A 19,714-nucleotide genomic window follows, 5' to 3' on the forward strand; every position below is an offset into this window, starting at 1 on the left:
AGAAGAAGAGAGTTATAATAAGTGTAATTAAGTAGATCACAATATATTTATCACTAGTAGATTATTAATTTAATAATATTTTTAGTATGCTCTTCATTATCAAAAGGCGTTTCTTTATTATTTGACTTTACTTGGTCAGATTGGGAAACTGGTATAAATTTATTAAAACATTCTGGTATACCATACATTAAATCACAAGCAGGCGCCACAATTACAGTTCTAGAAGCTTTATTGGATGTGTTAGAAGCTAGAAATGCTTCTGATGCTGTGATTATCTTTCAAACTGAAACTGGTATTATAAAACATCACATTATGTACGAGATATTTAAAGTAATATATAAACATATTTTAGATTTAAATCAAGCTCTGTATAATATAATAAATAAAAGTATTTTGAGAATTTTGGTAATCGTCGGACTGACTGAAGAAAATAAGGATACAATAAGGAATTTAAGACCTATACCGGGACACTTTGTGATTATGGGAGAATCTAGTTTTGTTCAAGAATCATATAAAATTGTAAAACTGATTTTCATATTAATAAATTTAAAAAATATATTAATACAATGATAATTTTAGGCTAATAAGAGTGATCTATTGCATTTGTCGGATCGATGGGTATTAGCGTTCACAGATATGAATTATGAAAAGTTTGATACATCTATATTGCGACCGAATACAACGTTTTTGAGTATTACACAATCTACTGGCTGCCGCTTACAAGATTTACAAGACACCTGTTCTGTAGAGGGAGATTTTCATGTGAGTGTATTTTTATTTTAGTATATACATAATTAAAAATATAATATTGCAATCACTTACAGATACAATTTAATCTCATAAATAAAATGGTCGAACAAACTTTGGACAGTATGACTAAACTTATGAAAAATCAAGATTATAATCCAATTAGTTTTGACTGTACACAAAGCCTGGATTTAATATTAGATAATAGTTTTAAAAATGAGTTGATTCAAGAACTATCAGAAAAAACTATTTCGAATACATCTCTCTTTACATGGGATAGTGAAAGGTTTTATATATAGCTTTAATTAATTACATATACACATTTTTGTTGTATACATCATATAATTGATTTTTAGGAACGGTTTATATTTGAAAGGCTATTATAATGTACAATTTGGAAATAGCACTCACATTGAAGACATTGCTAAATGGTCAACCGGTCAGAAGTTTAATTTAGTACCAGGTGTTGATATGACGCCGATTAGAACTTTTTACAGAATAGGTGTGACTGAGGTATATATTGGCCATAAATAAACATATTATTACAATAATGATAAAACGTTTAGTGTGTTAATATTTTTAGTCATCAATGCCTTGGACTTACCCAAAGATTGATCCAGAAACTGGATTGCCAATGTTCACTGATAAAGGTGTACCGTTATATGAAGGATATTGTATTGATTTAATTCAGAAAATCGCAGAGGTACTATAAAAGCTAATAAATGTATCATGAAGGTTTTACTTATGATAACAAAAAAAGCTAGTGTGATTCTATATATATATATATATATATATTAACTTTATATTAAATATCTATTAGTTTTCATACCTGACTTCGTCCACGTCCTCATTTATATCATATCATCCAACACTCTGGACTATAGACAATGTTTTTTTGTTGAATTATTTTTATATGCTAGTATATATACAGCGACTTAAAATTGTCACTGTAACTTATTTATTGTCATGGTCAAGGCAAGGTGAATTTGGAATTAAAACCACTTGTAGCAAAAAGGTTAATCATTTGGATTTTATGTTCTCAATGTCTTCATAACATTGTCAATCAATTAGTAACAATTTAAAATACCTATAAGGCGAAGGGGGTGAAAATAAATATGTCTGAGAATCTAACTTGTCTAATTTTGATAAAATAAAAAATCGCGATAACAACCAATGGCGACATAAAACAATTCAACTGCATAAAGTATCGGCTGATCATGTGACAAAATTCTAGTCTTTTATTATTTATTTTACTTGTATGAGTTTGATATAATTTTATGGTTTGTATTTAAAGTAACATACAATATGTAGTAATGTTGAAGAGCACTTGTCAAATTTTAAAATAAGTGTCCTACAATTCTGCTATATGAAGACATCAAGGTAATATGTCAGTGGCAAAAATGTAGTTTCGAGACATTTGAAAATTTATCAGTATTTTAAAATTTATAGTAAAAAAATTATGATTGAAATGTTTAACATTAAAACACAAGAATTTGTTATTTAAGTACATATCTTTATATCTAATATTTTTTGCTTTTTGACAAAAAACATGTAGTTTTTTCCAAAACTAAATGTGAATCAATTTTGGTCATTTAAATATTTTTATTAAATTGAAAATACCATATTTCATTAAAAACAGCTAATGATATTTTTTATAAAAGACATACATGACATAACCTCAAATATTATATTTTCGGTATAATTCAAACAAATTCTTGGCTTACCTAATTCATCCATAGACTCATGCAATAATATTTTTTTTCTGAAATCATTATTTTCGGAGCTAATTTTATGACAAGGACATGTTAACTATTTTTAAACACGTAAATTACATATTTGGCTCTCATAGTAAGATTTAGTTAATAGGTTCTATATCTTCTAGTAATTTTCGAGCAATGCGAGTTTGAAAGAGTATACGAATTTTTTCGACAATAATGTCAGATAACATGTTTTTGCCTTAAGGTCTTCATATACTAAAGAAACCATAAAACATTGACTGTTATTTATCTACGAAGCTAAAATTATTTTTTTAACATTTTTATTATGTACTATATACTCTAGCTGATGAATTTTGACTATGAAATTGTTCCTCCGAGACACGGAACATTCGGAAAAAAACTACCAAATGGCACTTGGACAGGAATCATAGGCGATTTAATCAGGGGTGTAAGATGATTTGTATATTAAATTAAATATCATATAAATCATGTAGTCATTTAATCAAATAAAATTAAGGATACTGACATAGCAGTGGCTCCTACGTTTATGACTTCGGAACGAGAAGAAGTCATCGATTTTGTGGCACCGTATTTCGAGCAAACAGGAATAGCTATCAGTTAATTATATTTCAAGAATACGGTATTAAGGCAAAATGTATTTATTTATAAACATCTTAAATTTCAGTTATAAGAAAGCCAGTGCGTAAAACGTCATTATTTAAATTCATGACAGTCTTAAAAGTTGAAGTGTGGTTGAGTATTATTGCCGCTCTCATCATCACCGCTATTCTTTTATCAATATTGGACCGATATTCACCATATAGTGCCAGGAATTATAAGCAACTCTACTCAGAATCATCATGCAGGTATCATTTTTTTCTTTGATTTTAAAATCATATTCGATTGTAGGTTCATATATGATTTATGTCTTTCAGAGATTTTACTTTGAAAGAGTCATTTTGGTTTGCGCTGACTTCATTTACTCCACAAGGAGGGGGAGAAGCTCCGAAAGCACTATCTGGACGTACACTAGTTGCTGCTTATTGGTTATTTGTAGTGTTAATGCTAGCTACATTTACTGCTAATTTAGCAGCATTTCTTACGGTCGAGAGGATGCAGGTATTGTCAATAACGATTAAAAATCACATGAGTGTTATATTAAAATTTAAAAATTTTAGACTCCGGTCGCTTCACTAGAACAATTGGCAAGACAATCTCGTATTAATTATACTGTAGTCGAAGGGTCAACAGCACATCAGTATTTCATCAGCATGCAGAATGCCGAAAATATCTTATATAAAGTTTGGAAAGAAATAACACTGAACAGTTCATCAGACGAGACCATTTATCATGTTTGGGATTATCCTATAAAAGAGCAATATGGTAATATATTGATGGCTATTGACTCAGCAAAACCTGTGAAGACAGCCAGAGATGGGTTTGATAAAGTTAACGAGCATTTGAATGCAGATTTTGCTTTCATTCATGATGCAGGAGAAATCAAGTGATTTGAAAAATTATCAAAATAATTTTAATGAGGTTGAGTGCTAAATCATTGCGTTTTTTTTATTATTTACATATATGTAAAAAAAATTATTAGTATAGTTAAACCGAGCGTATATACTAAGTGGTCTATTTTTTTAATATGATTAATTATCATTTTAAAGCTTTCATATCAAACCATAAAATTGGGCATTGTCGGCTTAATTAACGGTTTATGATTTGAAATCAGTTTGTTCAAAAATTACATACATCAACCCACTATATCTTAGTAGTTAAAAAGTTAAACTTTGTTGTAGTGTAAAGCATATTATCAAGAAAATACTTGCATTGGTAAACTGCTAATGAGCTAATAAAAAATGCAATGACTTCACTCAACCTATTAACACTTTAAAAATAATTTATTATTGTGTAATTTCAGATATGAAATTAGCAGAAATTGCAATATTACCGAAGTAGGCGAACTATTTGGTGAGAGGCCTTATGGATTGGCAGTTCAGCAAGGTTCTAGAATTCAAGACGATCTGTCTAAAATTATTCTGGAATTGCAAAGAATACGTTATTTTGAATATCTTTCATCAAAATATTGGAATGAATCTGCAAAAGGTATTTGTCCTGATGGTGATGAGTCAGAAGGAATTACATTAGAGAGTCTTGGTAAAAATGAAAGCTATAATATAAATGTTATTGCAATTTATTGTTAATAATACATTAAAATAATTTTAGGCGGTGTCTTTATTGCTACACTGTTTGGCCTCGCCTTGGCTATGATCACACTTGTTTGGGAGATAATTTATTATAAACGGAAAGAAACCAAGGTTAACGCCCCATCCGGTTCACCAGGAAAGAAATCCAAATTGGAAAATATAGGTGACAAAAACGAAAAAAAAGATAATAAAGATTTGTTCAAAAGAAACATTACTATTGGAGACAAATTTAAACCTGTGACAGAGAAACATAAAGTATCTCATATTAACGTGGAGCCGAAAATGGTTTGGAATCCTTGAAATGATAACAGAGATAGTACATAAAATGTCCCAGTGCAAACATTGGTTTTTCACACTATTTATTTCAATTTGCAAATTAAATTTGGGCATTTATAAACAAACAATAAAAAGGGAAAAAATATCCTTAATGATATTTATTTTATTAAAAAATATCAACGAATCATATAGTAAGTACAAATAAACGTTTTCGTGAATGTTAGTTATTTAAAGATTTTGAGGCATATGTAAAAGATGGGATCAAAAACAATGTGCGTATTTTTGGCAAACTCTTCCTCAATGGTTTTTGCAAAACAATTTTTTAAGGTTCGCTTTGTATCAATACTTTGGTTGATTTAAAATATATTATCTGGAATACTAATGTGCTAATCTTGCTAAATCAGGTAAAACTTATAGCGACCTCAATTTCTACACATTGTAATTTATTTCAAGTTGACTGTTAAAAACTGAATAAAAGTAAATTTTTGAATGACACTGCTAGCGGATTATTTCTCAATAACGTTACACAATCTAAAGCACATCTTAGCACTATTAATTATTAATCACAATTATACGATTTATTAGGGTAGTTATAAAAACTCATTGGTATATATTTTTTCTAAAGGATGTTTTTATTTTAATGTATACTAATCAAATTATATTATATATCTTAAAATATCTAACAACTAGTTTTATTTAATTTTGTGATTAAATTAAAAGAAAACTTTCTCTAAGCTATGTTCGAAGCATACTCTTCCATAGTTGAAGATTTTCTCACCAACGTCTATTTGAACAGCATCACCATTAATATAAATGTCGTCATCAATATTGGTAGATATTCTTTTTATGTTAAGTTTAGTGTATAATGAAATATAGGTTGCGGCATTTATCTCGAATTCACTCAAATATAATCCAATGCAATAAGATCTAAAATAAATATAAATAATAATTATTCACATATATAAATAAATATTTTGAAGACACTGAAGTAGTATGGTTTATATAATGGCAAGATTTAGATAAATAGAATCCATTCTCATGAAATAGACGTTGGAAAAGTTGGAGGTAGTGCATTGAAGACGACATATAAACAATGAATGTGTCTGTTTAGAGATCTAGTTGTGAATAGGAGTGGATGAATAAAGCAAAAAATATATGTAAATCTGTATACCTAGACGCCCGCGAAAGACTAGCAAGGCTTGCGTATAAATTTGAAGTCACTTGCGCAAGTCGATGCATGCTTCTGTAAAGATAAAAATATGTGATGTTTATATATATACATATATATGTGTGTATAATATGTGCACAATAATTTGTTATAATGATGAGAACCTGTGTTCGAATAAAATTTCTGTCCCATGTCTCGTCAATAAAAGCTCACTGCAATATTTGAGTCTCATGATGCCATATTCCATATGTTTGGAACCTTGTTTAAGACTAGGATGGAAATATTCTTCCAAATATAAATTCAAATCTGAAAAGTCATTATCCTTCTTCCGGTTTTCAAACATCTTCTTTATAGCAAACACGGGAAAACTCAAGACATTTCTTGATTTCTGAATATCTAAACTAAAAAAGTGTGAAGTGTATTGGAGTCCAGAAAGCATGGCAAACACGTTTAGTTTGTCGGAAACTTCATCCTTGGTGTATAATTTTATGGCACATTCCATACATTTGGCTAGCTCTGGGCTTACACTGTGAGCTTCCATGCACGAGAGGATTTGGCTGATCGATGACAAAGTATTTTCAACAGAATAGGTTCTGCATAAGATAACTTCTAAATCAACATCGGGATTTTCATAGTTGTCGTATAGACCACACGTCATATATATCATGCTTTCCATCGCATACGCGTTCAATGCTGCCTTGGAGAGTTTATCTTGAAAGAGTGGAAGTTCAGAAATTGGTAGTCCATTGATGAACTTTCCTCTGGTGCATTCTACAGCTTCTGATATTGCATGTTTTAATAGACCAAGACAAGCAGCCGCTATGCCAAGTCTTTTATTATTTAAAGCATCTTGAAGTATTTTTTGTGATGTTTTTATCTGGTCAAAGTCGCCAAATTTTCGTCCTAGTACTCTGGCTAAAACATAATAAAGATATAATAAAAAAAACACAAACATACCTGATGTATTTTATAGTACATTTTTATACCGCACTGTAACCGAAGTTATATAAAAATAAAATAAAATCACATATTTTAATTTGATTACTGATTAAAATTTCTACAACTCTGTGTACAAAATAAATAAGATACTTCGTTTAGGAATTAGGTTGCCATTGCTAAAGACAAATTTATGTGTTGATTTTAATTTTGCAAAGATATGTCAGAACAATGTGCGAGATCGCAATGCATGAGCATATTCCATGTAACACAATGATCAGAATTTCACAGATATAGATAAAGAATGTTTGATGACCTTAGTATGGTCTAACATTTCTATGGGAACTCGATGAGTGTTTAAATCTAAATAATTAAATCTCCATATTATAATATGCTAAGCACTAATCGGTCATATAAAATCAGCATTTTTGATGCTTTATTAGAAGTATTGATTACATGAGAGTAAAAATTCAAATCGTAATTAAATAAAAATATCAAGATATTTGTTCAAAAATCTCGCCGAGTCGTTTTTAAAAAAAATAATAAAATGCTGAACAGTGAAGGATGTTGGGTACAAAAGTGGATTTCTCTGATCAGCACGATAGACCAGTCGTATTATTGGATGACATGGTTTCCAATCCCACATGAAACAGTTTTCATTTTCTATCATATTTGGGAGATTAGAATTAATGATTACATTAATATACAAGTATAATTCCGATCAATCATTACAGATTAGGTTTACCTAGATTTTTCTAATCTCATGATTGAATCTATTAATTGTAAGCTGTAATAATAGTTTATAATTATTAAGAGATGTCATTAATTTAGAGACTGATTAATTTAGTCTGGTGTCTCTCTATTTGTTTGTAAGTTTTTATTGTGTGTACCCTGCTGTAACGCATTGGGATAATGTCCGTCATGCAGTGGCGTAGCTATGGGAGGGCGGAGGGGGCGGGGCGCCCCGGGCGGCACTTGCTTGAGGGCGGCATATTCACGATGGAATCGTCTAGTGTGGTTCTTAACCCTGAATAAACTAAAATTTATGTAAATCTACGAATACCAAGAGCTTAACAATAATCAATTTATTATTTTAAGAAATGCTGATTTTATGACCCTGCAAAAAAATGTATGGGAGGGGTGCGGCAATTTTAAGGATTGCCCCGGGCGGCACATACCCTAGCTACGCCACTGCCGTCATGTTACAACAAAAGATTTACAATAAATAAATACATAGAGCATTCACGGTCAGTAGTGTTGTAGAGACCATCATAAGTCACAGAAAATATTTAATTATAAGAAGTTGTGCGACAATAATAAAACCAACAAAGAAGCCATAAAAGCTAATATATTGTTTTATCTATTATACATCAAAGAAACGGGATTGTTAGTTTAGCTCTAGAACGAATGGATTCATATAAGTGAATATTAATCCTAGCAATATGATGCCAAGGCATTTTTTGCACAAGCGCAGATATATTCATCTCACATTAATTGAAGAATTTATAAGCAAAAAAATGTTTCTTCAATGCAATTCGTCAACTATTCTTGGGCAAGTGAATTGTAAACAAGCTAAAAATCTGTGATAATAAACGCTTATATAATACTAATATAATATGTTATTATTAGTTAATAAAAATATAAAACTATAGTAGTAAAATTAAGCTGTGTTATAATGTGCGGTTTAAAAATGTATTGTCGATATATTACCTTCGGTATTCCTAAATTTCAAAATTGGGTTTTCGTGGGTGATATTTTGTTGATCAGGTAAAACCAAAAAAGGCTCAGCTACATCTTGAGTTACAGTGGCAAGTACTACTAAGTATCTGTTTTTCAAGTCTTTTTCCATAAATATTTTCTCACCGTCAAGAACCCATCCAGAATTTAGTGTGGATTTTGCTTTGCAAGTGATATCAGGCATTTCTGGTAAACGAGCTTCGGGTTCTGCCAAAACTATATTTACCGAATATTCACCAGATGTCAATTTTGGTAAGGTTTCGTCTAGCTCTTCTTCAGTCAAGCCATTTTTTAAACATTCAATACCACACCACTGGTTTATAACTTCCATTGCGACATCATATCTACTTCCGAGTACTTCTAAAATTCTACAACGCTCTGTTAGTAACAAAGCGAGACCGCCGTGCAGTTCACTAGCTGGCGCTCCGTATACACTAGTCTTCTTCAAGTAGTTGATGACGTCCTTATCAGAATGATTTTTATTGGAAATATATTTGCTCATGTTTTCAACATTAGTCGCTAAAGATTCTAGTTCAGTTTTATTCAGAAACTCCGGAAATGCTAATATATCCGAATTGACTCGTCCACAGAATATTTCTTTCATAAATGGTAGGATGGCAGGTTTTCGCCTCACTACTCTCGGCTCAGACTTTCTGATATCTTCTTCTAATGTTTGTTCCAATATTTGCGCTTCAGATTGTTGGGACGATTGAAATCGACAGGAAGGTAATACTTTTAAATAACTGTTGTACAAACTTCTTGTAAACATTTGTTTATACTGGACACACCTCGTTAAGTTATTCATCTTCTATTTGACAAAAAATAACCTAATATTAGATTAAAATAGTCAATAACGTGAATTGGTACGAAAATACCAAGGTATGCAATAAAAATTAATTCATTTTTATTTTTATAATATCAAAATTCATATAAAAAGCATGCACGTATACATAAATACCTGAAATATTGCTTCACTCGGCGAATAACCTATGTTATAAATGACATTTACGACTGCGAGAAAAATTGTTACCAGATTTAAAAATAAACGTTCGGGAATTTGAACCAAATATTATTTTAAATACTTTATAAAAATGCTAATAAATATATTGAGTGTTTTATAATTTATTTAAAGCTGTACTGCTATTTTTTAATAAATATAATAGAGTACTAATGGTAAATAAGGAACGAGAAATATAAAAATTCGTAATAAAAGTTACAAAACAGAGTAGAGCGTTTTATGTATAGTAAGATAATTAGAAGGAGTTGCAAAAGTTTATTTGTTTTGAGAAGAACAGGAGTGTCAGTTCAGCTCTTTCCAGGAAAAGAAGAAAGGGACAAAAGTTGGCCAGTCCGTGGTCATTTCTTTATTAGATAGGTAAATAAATACGGGAATATATTATACTTCTCGTCTATCTTTTTGAGTTGTGAAATGAAAAAAAAGTAAGCTTATTATTAAAAATAAAAATATTTACCAAAAAAGATACATGTAAATATCACAAAAAAATAATTGTTTTAAAATATAATATAAAATATATATTTGAATAAAATATTATATATAAGACTGGCCGGAAATGCGCGAACTATTGCAACCGTCGCCTTGTATTTTTAGGTCGGTGTGACGGATTGTTGTGTTTGACAGTTCCCTTGGAAGGTTTGTTGGTGGTTGTCATTTTATTTTCGCGTTTTCTTTTATCAATTTTACTTAAAATAATGATATTTATTTTCCATTAAATATATACTGTATGAGGATAAAATAATATAGTAATTAGATTGAATACAACAATTGCAAGTTTTTGATCTCAGATAAATTCACAAAAATGACTCGTCATGCGAGAAACTGTACCGCCGGCGCAGTTTATACATACCACGAAAAGAAAAAAGACGCTGCAGCTTCAGGTTATGGCACATATAGCACTCGTGTTGGAAAAGATTCCATAAAAGTATGTAAATTTTTATTACATATTACCTTATCGCATATGCCTAAATAAATACAAATTTTAGGGATTTGATTGTTGTAATCTAACACTGCAACCATGCAGAAATCCAGTCATAACCAAGGAGGGTTATCTTTTTGACAAAGAAGCTATATTACAGTATGTCATTACAAAAAAGAACGAATACAGCCGTCTTCTCAAAGAGTTTGAACGTCAAAAAAAACGGGATGACGAAGATATCGCCGAACTCATGGCGGCGGCTAAAAAAACCGAACTGAAAAAGTTCGTCGATGGAGAAAGAAACATTTCTAGCTCCGCTAAGCCATCGACTAGCGGAGAAAGTTCCGATTCAGTTTCAAACATGATCAGTGGAAAAGATAAACAGCTGCCGAGCTTTTGGATACCGTCGCAACTTCCCGACGCTAAAATTGCAAAGATGAAGAAGCCAGAATCAAAGATCATGTGTCCGATTACAGGCAAACCGTTGAAAATGAAGGATTTAATCATTGTGAAGTTTACACAAGTGAACGACCCCGATGATAAGAAATCGTTGATTGCTAAAGAATGCCGGTATTGTTTTGTTTAATTCAAATTATTAATTTACACAACTGAGATTTTATACATTCATAATTTTTCTAGGTATATGTGTCCCATTAGTCACGATATATTGAGTAATTCTGTGGCATGTGTTGTTCTAAAGCCGACTGGGGATGTTATAACATTAGAGTGTTATGAGAAAATTGTTAAAAAAGACATGAAGCATCCTTTGACCGGGGAAACTTTAACAGAAGATGATATCATTCCGTTAAATCGTGGTGGTACCGGTTTTGCTGCTACCAATAATGGCTTACAAGGCCGATTTGAAAGACCTGTTTTGCAAGCATAAACTTTACATGTAAAATTATATTAAATTTGATATTATTAATTTAATGTATGTGTGTATTTTTTGTAATTAAAAATATTAATTGATCATTAAAATTATATTTATTTATATAATTAATAGAAGCTTGAAAATACAAAGCTTTTAAATAGATTACATTGTCCTTATTTTTCAATATGTAAATATATTTCTTGAATTAATATGATTCATATTCTTCACTGTTAACAAATAAAATTTTAATTTGTCGCCTGAAAAAATCCTCAATAGGCCTAATAGTGACAATACAACACTGGAGTACTCCTTTGTGGACCAGAAATTGATATGATGTTGAGAGGTGAGCAAAGAAGTATAGGTAGAACTATTGGTAATACCACGGTAAGAAAACAGGCCTATCTCAATAAGCAACTAATGAGAAAACATGTTTATTAGAACTATTTAAAACTGCTTTCGAGGAAAATAGAAAACGTAACTTAGGACTACTTTCTAAGAAATATAGTAAACGTTGGCTTAATGAAAGAAATTTCAGCAAGTGATATGCTGCTGAGAGGTTTTCCTAGAAATCCCATCCCTCGCCTGTTAGGCGCCAGGGAAAACAAACATAGATAGATTAATAATGGTGATTACTTGAATTTTGGTCTCCAAATACTAACATAAACGAAGCGCGATAATGTTTCTCTCAACGCTGAAAACTATATAATATCTATCCGGTTGGACTGGTATGCTTGAATAATCCTATATATAATTATTCTGTACACTCCAAGGCAAGGAAAAATGCGTCATTAAATTAATTACTATAAATTTTAATGAAATCAAAATATTAAGAAAACAACCACTTAGTCCACAACTTTATCCCTCAAAGAAAATCTAGAAAAAACCGTCTCGAATCAATTCCGAAAGTATTTTTTAAAATATGTCATTTCAGTGAAATCATATTGGAAAGCATTAATACCGGTAGATATATATTTTTACCAGTGAAAATATAATTTGTCTGGCAGTTGCTAGTAAAATTATATGATTTCAACTTTTTCATACTCAACAATATTTATTTACATGCAATATATGTTACAGTAAATGTGTATTTTTCGGTAAAGATATATTTTCACTTGTGAAGTCCAAATAATTTTTAACCAGTAGATATTTAGTGAAAATTTAATTTAACTGATAGGCGCTAGTGAAATTATATGCTGCTCTAAAATGTATATGAAACTCAATTTTTACGGTTGCGAACCATATATTTGTAGTTCAAACCCAAACCTAACCTACACGAATTAACCAAATCTAAGCCAACTCAACTTTCAGCGGAAATAAACGGAAAAAGTACATACTCGCATATTGCTTCATAGCTTATCTGCACTTCGATATTACACTATGTTTTAAAAATATGATAGCTATCCTTAGTGATATTACTACGGACTTCTGATATGAGAGTATTGGTCAAAGTGTATTCAAACTGAATTTTGGTTAATAGGAGGGTGCAAAAACAATTTTCACTTATCAAAAGTTAAAAATTCATGTCAAAAGCAATAAAATCGTGATGACGACGGCGACATCAATTACAAATATTATTTTTTATTCATATCCATTCCTAATATTTATATTCACTGAAATCCTTAAATTAAAGAATCATAAATATACGATATTAAATCAATTATTATGAAATGGAAAAAGATTATGATGTGTACGTTTTAGTTACCATGGAAACAATAGTACTTAAAATATTATATACAAACAGTTAAGCATATGACGTTGCTTGCTATAACACGAAAGATCATACAATTTCATCAATAAAAAATGGTTTTTAAAAGCATCAATAAATCTTTGGATCATGATGACGACGATGATATCTACACCGGCTTCGACAATGTCCCGGCTGCTTTGGATACCAGAATGTTACAACAAGATGAAATGCTTCAAGAAGTATTACGCACAACTGCTATAGGAAGGAAAGGACCTACTAGATTGGGAACTGGGGTAATTTTGTATTTGATTACACAATAGTTATACAATGTAACATTATACTATATTTTTATTTTAAAGGGTTACCATCAGGGAATTGATGTTATTCGCTTAGGTACTGGAGGTCCTCCGGTAACGGGTCGTTTGGTGACTGGTAGATTAGGAACTGCTGCACAGGCTAACGCAGCTAGACCGATGACGGCTGTAAGAGCTGTTGGTTATAGTTCTTCACCTCAGAACAAATCTGTAGCGCCTCCTCTTCAACAGCTCAAAGAAGATAAGTATGTTAATTAGATTGTGAATCAAACGGAATACTTAAAATTAAAGCATGTTTAAAAGCACGCAAGTCATTTCAAAGAGTGTAGAAGGATGTTTGAAAGCAGTGAGAGTTTTGTAACAGATTTTCCATGACGATTGGGTTAGGCAAATCAGTTGAGAAACTGAATTTTTATATCCGCTGCACTAACAGACAAAGTCCCCAGGGACATAAAACATCTATTGACACCTTTAGACTTAAATTTTTCGAGGATTCATATTAAAAGCAAACAAAGATAGATGTTACAAATGTGTTGTACTTTTACTTAATTTAGGAATATTTAATGTTTTTATTTGGCTTGTATTAAGTTATAAACATTTTTGTGTTACTAAAAATCATGTTTTATTTTTAAGCATTGATGAAAATGTAAAACAAATGGAGGCAAAGATCATGGCGCTAGTCGAAGAGTCAAGTGCTTTGAGAATATCTCCCGATCCTGATGTTGTCAAGGGAACTAACAATATAGAATGTGATCCAGCTAAATCGCTTTCTAAAGCGCAAGAAGCTTCTGCTTTAGAACGACAGTTGATTAAATTGCAAGACAATGCAGGAGTCAGTGATTCTCATAATCTCGATATAACATTCTCTGTAAGAATAATTCGTTATTGTTAATTTTTTTAGAGTATAATTTAAATGAGCAATTTATAAAATAGCTGTTCCATAAAATAAATTGTTTGTGCATTCTTGTTGGACAGATTAGGTGTGAGCAAGCATTGGTCGAAACAGTGAACACCTTATGAATAACTTTCTGCAACGAATTCTTTTCCAAAGAAAAAATTCAAAGATTTACCTTACATGAATGCACAAATAATTCGTTTAATAGAACAAAGTATTTATTTAAATGCACATATCTCTCAAAATAATTCTCTGTTAAATAGCACCCCAATGCTGGTAATGGCACATCTTGTCGATATTTATTTAGGTTTAACATTACATAGAGTTTGAGAGAGGCACAATACTATACTAGCTGCCGAGAAGGCTGATGTTGTGTGTGTGCATACGGGATTGGAATGCAGTCAAATGCATTCATATGTAGGTCAGAATTGGTTACTCAAACAACTATTCTATGAAATTTGACGCCTTATTCTGTAGACGTATAGCACTAGCTTATATTGTATGCCACGTTTGGATAAAATATTTTTCGATTGATATGTTTCAATAATGCTAAATGTATTAAAAAAATTATTTTTATAGGTAATTCTAAATTTATCATGCGCTTATGAGCGAGCTGGCTTAGGAGGCGAAGCTTTACAGGCCTTGGCTGCCTTAACACGCGGTGGAGCTGGTAGTGGAATAGGGACAGGCAGTAACAATAGCTTGCTACCAGGACGGGCTATGGCATGCCCTAGATTGAACGCAGCAAACATTCATTTTGCACATGGAGAACATAGACGTGCCTTAAAATTGTATCGTATGGCTCTAGATAGGACGCCATCCTCTGAAAAAGATTTGAAGTAAGATTTGTATTTATGATCTATTATAATTTATAACTATTTCTATAACTGTCTATATATTTAGGTTAAAAATCATGCATAATATTGGATTGTTGTTGATAAGAATGGGTAAATTTAGAGATGCCGTTACAAACTTTCAACATATGATGCATGAAGGGCCCGATTTTAGAACTGGTATGTAATATATAATTTTTATAGAGATACATAATAAAGTTTGATATTAAACGATGTGATTTCATTAGGTTTACATCTCGTTCTTTGCCAAGTGGCGCTCTCTGATATTGAAGGCGCTAAAGCTGCTTTTCAGGCTTTAATTGAAGTTGAAATGGAAGAGGAGTTTGAAGAAAAACTAATTGTGCCTGAGGTTATATTATTATTTAGCATAGTACTCATTAATGAAACAATATGTATTTAATATGTACTATTTGTTTTATATGAGAAATAAATATCTGTTTGTTGATTTATAACTTTTATATAAAAAATACAGTTAATTTTGTAACTGGAATAATGTTAATATTTTAATAATAATTAATGTAATATTATACATGTTTATTTTAATAGGATGCTGATACTGAAAGTATGGTGTTCGCTGATGTGATTCGTGGCGACAAATTGAGTACTTGGGTGCAACAACAACGAGCAATTGCAGCACGCTGTGTGCTACGTGCCGCTCATGCAATATCTTTAAATGATCCAAATGGGTGAATTTTCCATTGTTAGAACAAAACTCAACTACTATGGAATTGAACTAATCGTATTCATATTTTAGCGTTGAATGGTGTGCTGAAGCATTGCGTGGATCTCCTTGTGCATTATTAGCAGGAACGTTAGAGGCTGCTGGGGCTCATGCCGCTCTTAAGGCAGGCCGTGCTGCGCCTGCTCGGCAAGCTCTCCGTCGACTTGCTGCTCGTCCCGATCGTGTATTACGTGCATTGGCTCATGCTAACTTAGCGTTTATTTCTTTTGTGGTAAGTCTTTGTCGGCAATGCTCATAGTTTTAGATTTGTACTCAATGAGATGGGACCCATTAGCGGAGATGGACATTCCTATAGAAAGTGCAAAAGACCTTTAATCTAGATATAAAATACTTGAAAAAGTGTAGAAATATCTTGATGTTTAGTTAAGATGACACGTAAAATATTAAGCAGGTGAGTAAATAACAATGTAATTTTGTATTTTTAATTACTCTATATCTAAATGTTATATTGTTGTATATGGTCTGAATTGCTGTATTGATGGTATATCGGAAAGCAAAAACAGTAGATAGTCGTTTATGCCCTAACATTGGCATGTCATCAAAATAAATAGAAGTATCATTATAGTGTTAATCAATTATTAATCAATGTATTTTATTTATAAAATAGGAAGGTGATGTAACATCAGCAGGAGAACTGTCTGAGCAAGCTTGTTCTGGTGGAGCTGGGGGTCCAGATGCTGCAGCATTGGTAACTAGAGCTTTGTGTGAAGGTCGTGCACAAAGATGGAGAGGTGCTCGCACATTGTTACGAGAAGCGTGTTCAGCTGCTCCGTCAGCTCGCGACCCTGCTTATAATCTTGGTAAATAATTATAGATTTAGTATCGTCTATAGTTAAACAATTTGACTCAAAGATAATTAAAGTAATATCAATATTAGTCTGGTACATTTTTAATAAATTCTTTGTATTATAGTATATGCAGATATATAGATCTACTATTACACATTTTCTTTTGAAAATTTTACTTCAAATGCAAATGTGCTTTAAAAAGACGTTATATCAAACTCAGGCAAATAGAAATAACTAGTTAGAGACCAAGGACGTCATTTGAAGGGGGGGAGGGAGGAAGATGAGGGCATTTGCTTTCCCTTGTATTTGAGCAGAAAAATGCATGCCATTTAATAAAATACTATGAATTACAATTAAATCTAAATAATAAAAAAAACGACCATTGACTGGCCAACTTTTGCCCCCCCCCCTCATGGAAGAAGATTAAATAACTTCCTTTCCTCCCCTGAAAAAGCTAAAATGAAGCTCCTGACAGAGATCAGAAATTTAGCCAAATGATTGACAATTACTTTAGAGTTTGGTTGCTTGAATAACTGGTTGTTATCTGAATTGTTTTTAATTTTAGTTTGATAAAAATAGGATATGTAAATTGAAGTTAGTTTCATATAAAAATATAAATGCTACAATTAAACATAGACATTTATGATTTATGTGTCCACAAATATTTTAATACATATCTACTTTATTAATCTAAAATTATTTTATATAAAGGATTGACTTGTGAAAAGCTTGGAGAACGAACAGAAGCAATAAATTCTTATGAAAGAGCGATACGAGCTACTCCCGGAGACCCTTGTGCACGAATAAGGCTTGCAGCATGTGCTCGAGCTGCTGGGCAAATGGATTCAGCTGCTCACTGGTATTTAACTGTGAAAAATATTTTACAATCGATATATTATTTTGTTAAGAAACATTTATAAATTTAGGTACCATCAAGTTTTGGCAGATATACCCAGCGATCCTAGCGTATTGGTAGAAATGGCTCGTATGTACGAAGAATCTGGTGATATAGCTATGGCTCAACAATGCTATATGGACGTTAGAATCATTTTTATCTATACTACATTTATTTATGAATCAGATTGATTTATTCTAATATTGATTATTGTACGCAGGCAGATGCAATATTTCCAGGAAACCCTGAAGTGCTAGGGTGGTTAGGATCTCATGCAAGATCATCGGGAGATCCTATTAAAGCTTTACAGTACTATAAAAGAGCAGCTGCTCTATCGCCTGGAAATGTGAGTTTTAGATATTGTATGTATGAATTATACATGTATTAAATAATGTGTTATAGGTGCATTGGGGTTTGGAAGAAGGCGCTTGTTTAAGAGCTGCAGGTCGCTATCACGAGGCTCTCAGTACATACAAGATTCTAAGAGATCGTTTTCCAGATAATATAGAATGTAAATTCTTATTCGTTATATAAATCTCTATATGTAAATTAAAAAATATATAATTTAGGTCTGAAATTAATTGTGAAGTTGTGTGGTGATCAGGGATTGAGAGAAACTGAAAAATGGACAGCCGAATTACAGAGAGTACAACGCCAACATAATGTATCAAATCATAGTTCTGGTAAATAATATTAATTTATTTAAAAACTGTTTCTTTAAAATAAGTGTTTAATTATGGTTTTATAGGTTCTCCAATGACAATCGGAAGCGGCGGATCTTCCAGAGGAAGCTTTTCACCTCCAGGCACTGCTGCGAGTGGTCCAGCTCAATGTATGTTTTATGTAACAAAGTTTGAATTTTATATAAATATATATATTGTGTTTTGGTTTTAGTTAAAGGTAATCAGTCATCATTAAGCAGATTATCTGGACAATGGAATGGTGGTCCAAATATGGCATCATCCTACGTGCGTATGGTTATTATAAAGTTTTTAATAAATTTAAGCTGTTTTTTTATGTATTATATATTTTTTCCACAATAGAGCTCTCCACCACCGCCTTCAGCTACTTCTGGAAGATCATTAAGAAGAATGGTATCATATTATTTTAATTAATTTTAAAATATTGTTTTTTTATAATACTTTTCTTTATTCAGATGACAAATTCTGGTAAGAAGGCATCTGAAGAAGATGAAGAATTACCATTACCGCCAGAATGAAATACTTATTAAGAAGTGCTGGCCCTTGAATGTTCAGCGCCTCAGGCAAAATAATAATTTGCGAATATTGTTTTTTGTTAAGCGCTTATAATTTTATTTAATGTACATTAAATAAAAAAAATTGTTTTTATCCCAATATGGCTTCTATTTAAAACACTTATTTAAACTAATAATACCGTAGGGTTATAATCTCTACCTTTTTAAAATCCGCTTTCAATTGTGGTGTAGCTATCGCAATGTATTCATGGTAAATATAAAAGTATATAAAATTAGTTTTAGTTTTTAATTTTCAATATTTAAATCTTTTTATTTTTATAGACAATAATGAAAAAATATTTACATATGATTAAATAATGTTTTTTTATTTATTATATAAAACATTTTTACATCTTGTCTATTTTTGTTTTGTAACGAGTTTGATATGTCTTGTTAAGTTATGTAATTTTTTTATCCAAGTTTTATTGTCCTTAACTTTCAGGTTTAATGAAACGCATAGATAGAAAACTGATACACTTATATATTTTTCTCGATTTCATACAATAATAAAATTAAAAATTAGCAACAACAAAACAAGGTATAAATATAATATGTTGTAATATAATACAAAAAATTATTACCTTGGTCCCCCTACTTACTTTTTTGTTGTCTCATTTTATGCTTTATTTAATCAATATACACAAAATATTTTTTTATGCTCATAGCATATAACAATGGCGGAAATTTAAT

At 31.2% G+C, this 19,714-nt stretch overlaps 4 protein-coding genes across 5 annotated transcripts; 3 read left to right on the forward strand and 1 right to left on the reverse strand.

Annotated features, from left to right (window-relative positions):
• The first annotated feature begins 359 nt into the window (after positions 1-359).
• Positions 360-5,730, forward strand: Ir8a (Ionotropic receptor 8a). Of its 2 annotated transcripts, XM_088184201.1 has the most exons (12): positions 360-519; positions 580-762; positions 825-1,033; positions 1,104-1,260; positions 1,331-1,450; positions 2,809-2,913; positions 2,983-3,082; positions 3,151-3,331; positions 3,401-3,584; positions 3,644-3,969; positions 4,387-4,622; positions 4,692-5,730. In XM_088184201.1, the coding sequence occupies exons 1-12, from the start codon at positions 481-483 to the stop codon at positions 4,970-4,972; spliced, it is 2,121 nt and encodes a 706-aa protein (XP_088040327.1). In that variant the 5' UTR covers positions 360-480; the 3' UTR covers positions 4,973-5,730. The 2 variants fall into 2 exon arrangements, with proteins under 2 accessions (XP_088040327.1, XP_088040328.1); XM_088184202.1 differs by lacking the exons at positions 825-1,033; positions 1,104-1,260; positions 1,331-1,450.
• Positions 5,562-9,814, reverse strand: LOC148236032 (complex I assembly factor Egm, mitochondrial-like). Its single transcript, XM_088184203.1, has 5 exons — positions 9,748-9,814; positions 8,763-9,597; positions 6,281-7,031; positions 6,120-6,191; positions 5,562-5,875 (listed from the first exon to the last, which is right to left on the reverse strand). Exons 2-5 carry the CDS (start codon positions 9,592-9,594, stop codon positions 5,662-5,664), a joined length of 1,869 nt encoding a protein of 622 aa, XP_088040329.1. The 5' UTR covers positions 9,595-9,597; positions 9,748-9,814; the 3' UTR covers positions 5,562-5,661.
• A 556-nt stretch (positions 9,815-10,370) lies between these two features.
• Positions 10,371-11,701, forward strand: LOC148236033 (nitric oxide synthase-interacting protein homolog). The gene is made up of 4 exons (XM_088184204.1): positions 10,371-10,440; positions 10,593-10,729; positions 10,791-11,293; positions 11,363-11,701. Exons 2-4 carry the CDS (start codon positions 10,607-10,609, stop codon positions 11,607-11,609), a joined length of 873 nt encoding a protein of 290 aa, XP_088040330.1. The 5' UTR covers positions 10,371-10,440; positions 10,593-10,606; the 3' UTR covers positions 11,610-11,701.
• Positions 11,702-13,304: 1,603 nt separating this feature from the next.
• Positions 13,305-19,124, forward strand: nompB (intraflagellar transport protein 88-like protein nompB). Its single transcript, XM_088184567.1, has 18 exons — positions 13,305-13,574; positions 13,641-13,840; positions 14,229-14,463; positions 15,070-15,329; positions 15,394-15,503; positions 15,572-15,693; positions 15,891-16,030; positions 16,099-16,297; positions 16,694-16,886; positions 17,586-17,733; positions 17,801-17,912; positions 17,990-18,115; positions 18,172-18,280; positions 18,339-18,452; positions 18,518-18,601; positions 18,664-18,737; positions 18,813-18,863; positions 18,926-19,124. Exons 1-18 carry the CDS (start codon positions 13,395-13,397, stop codon positions 18,986-18,988), a joined length of 2,520 nt encoding a protein of 839 aa, XP_088040693.1. The 5' UTR covers positions 13,305-13,394; the 3' UTR covers positions 18,989-19,124.
• The last annotated feature ends 590 nt before the right edge of the window (positions 19,125-19,714 follow it).

Source organism: Plectrocnemia conspersa, unplaced genomic scaffold, assembly GCF_051122295.1.
Source record: "Plectrocnemia conspersa isolate PC_06_02 unplaced genomic scaffold, ASM5112229v1 ptg000004l, whole genome shotgun sequence".
NCBI classification, from domain to species: Eukaryota; Metazoa; Arthropoda; class Insecta; order Trichoptera; family Polycentropodidae; genus Plectrocnemia; species Plectrocnemia conspersa.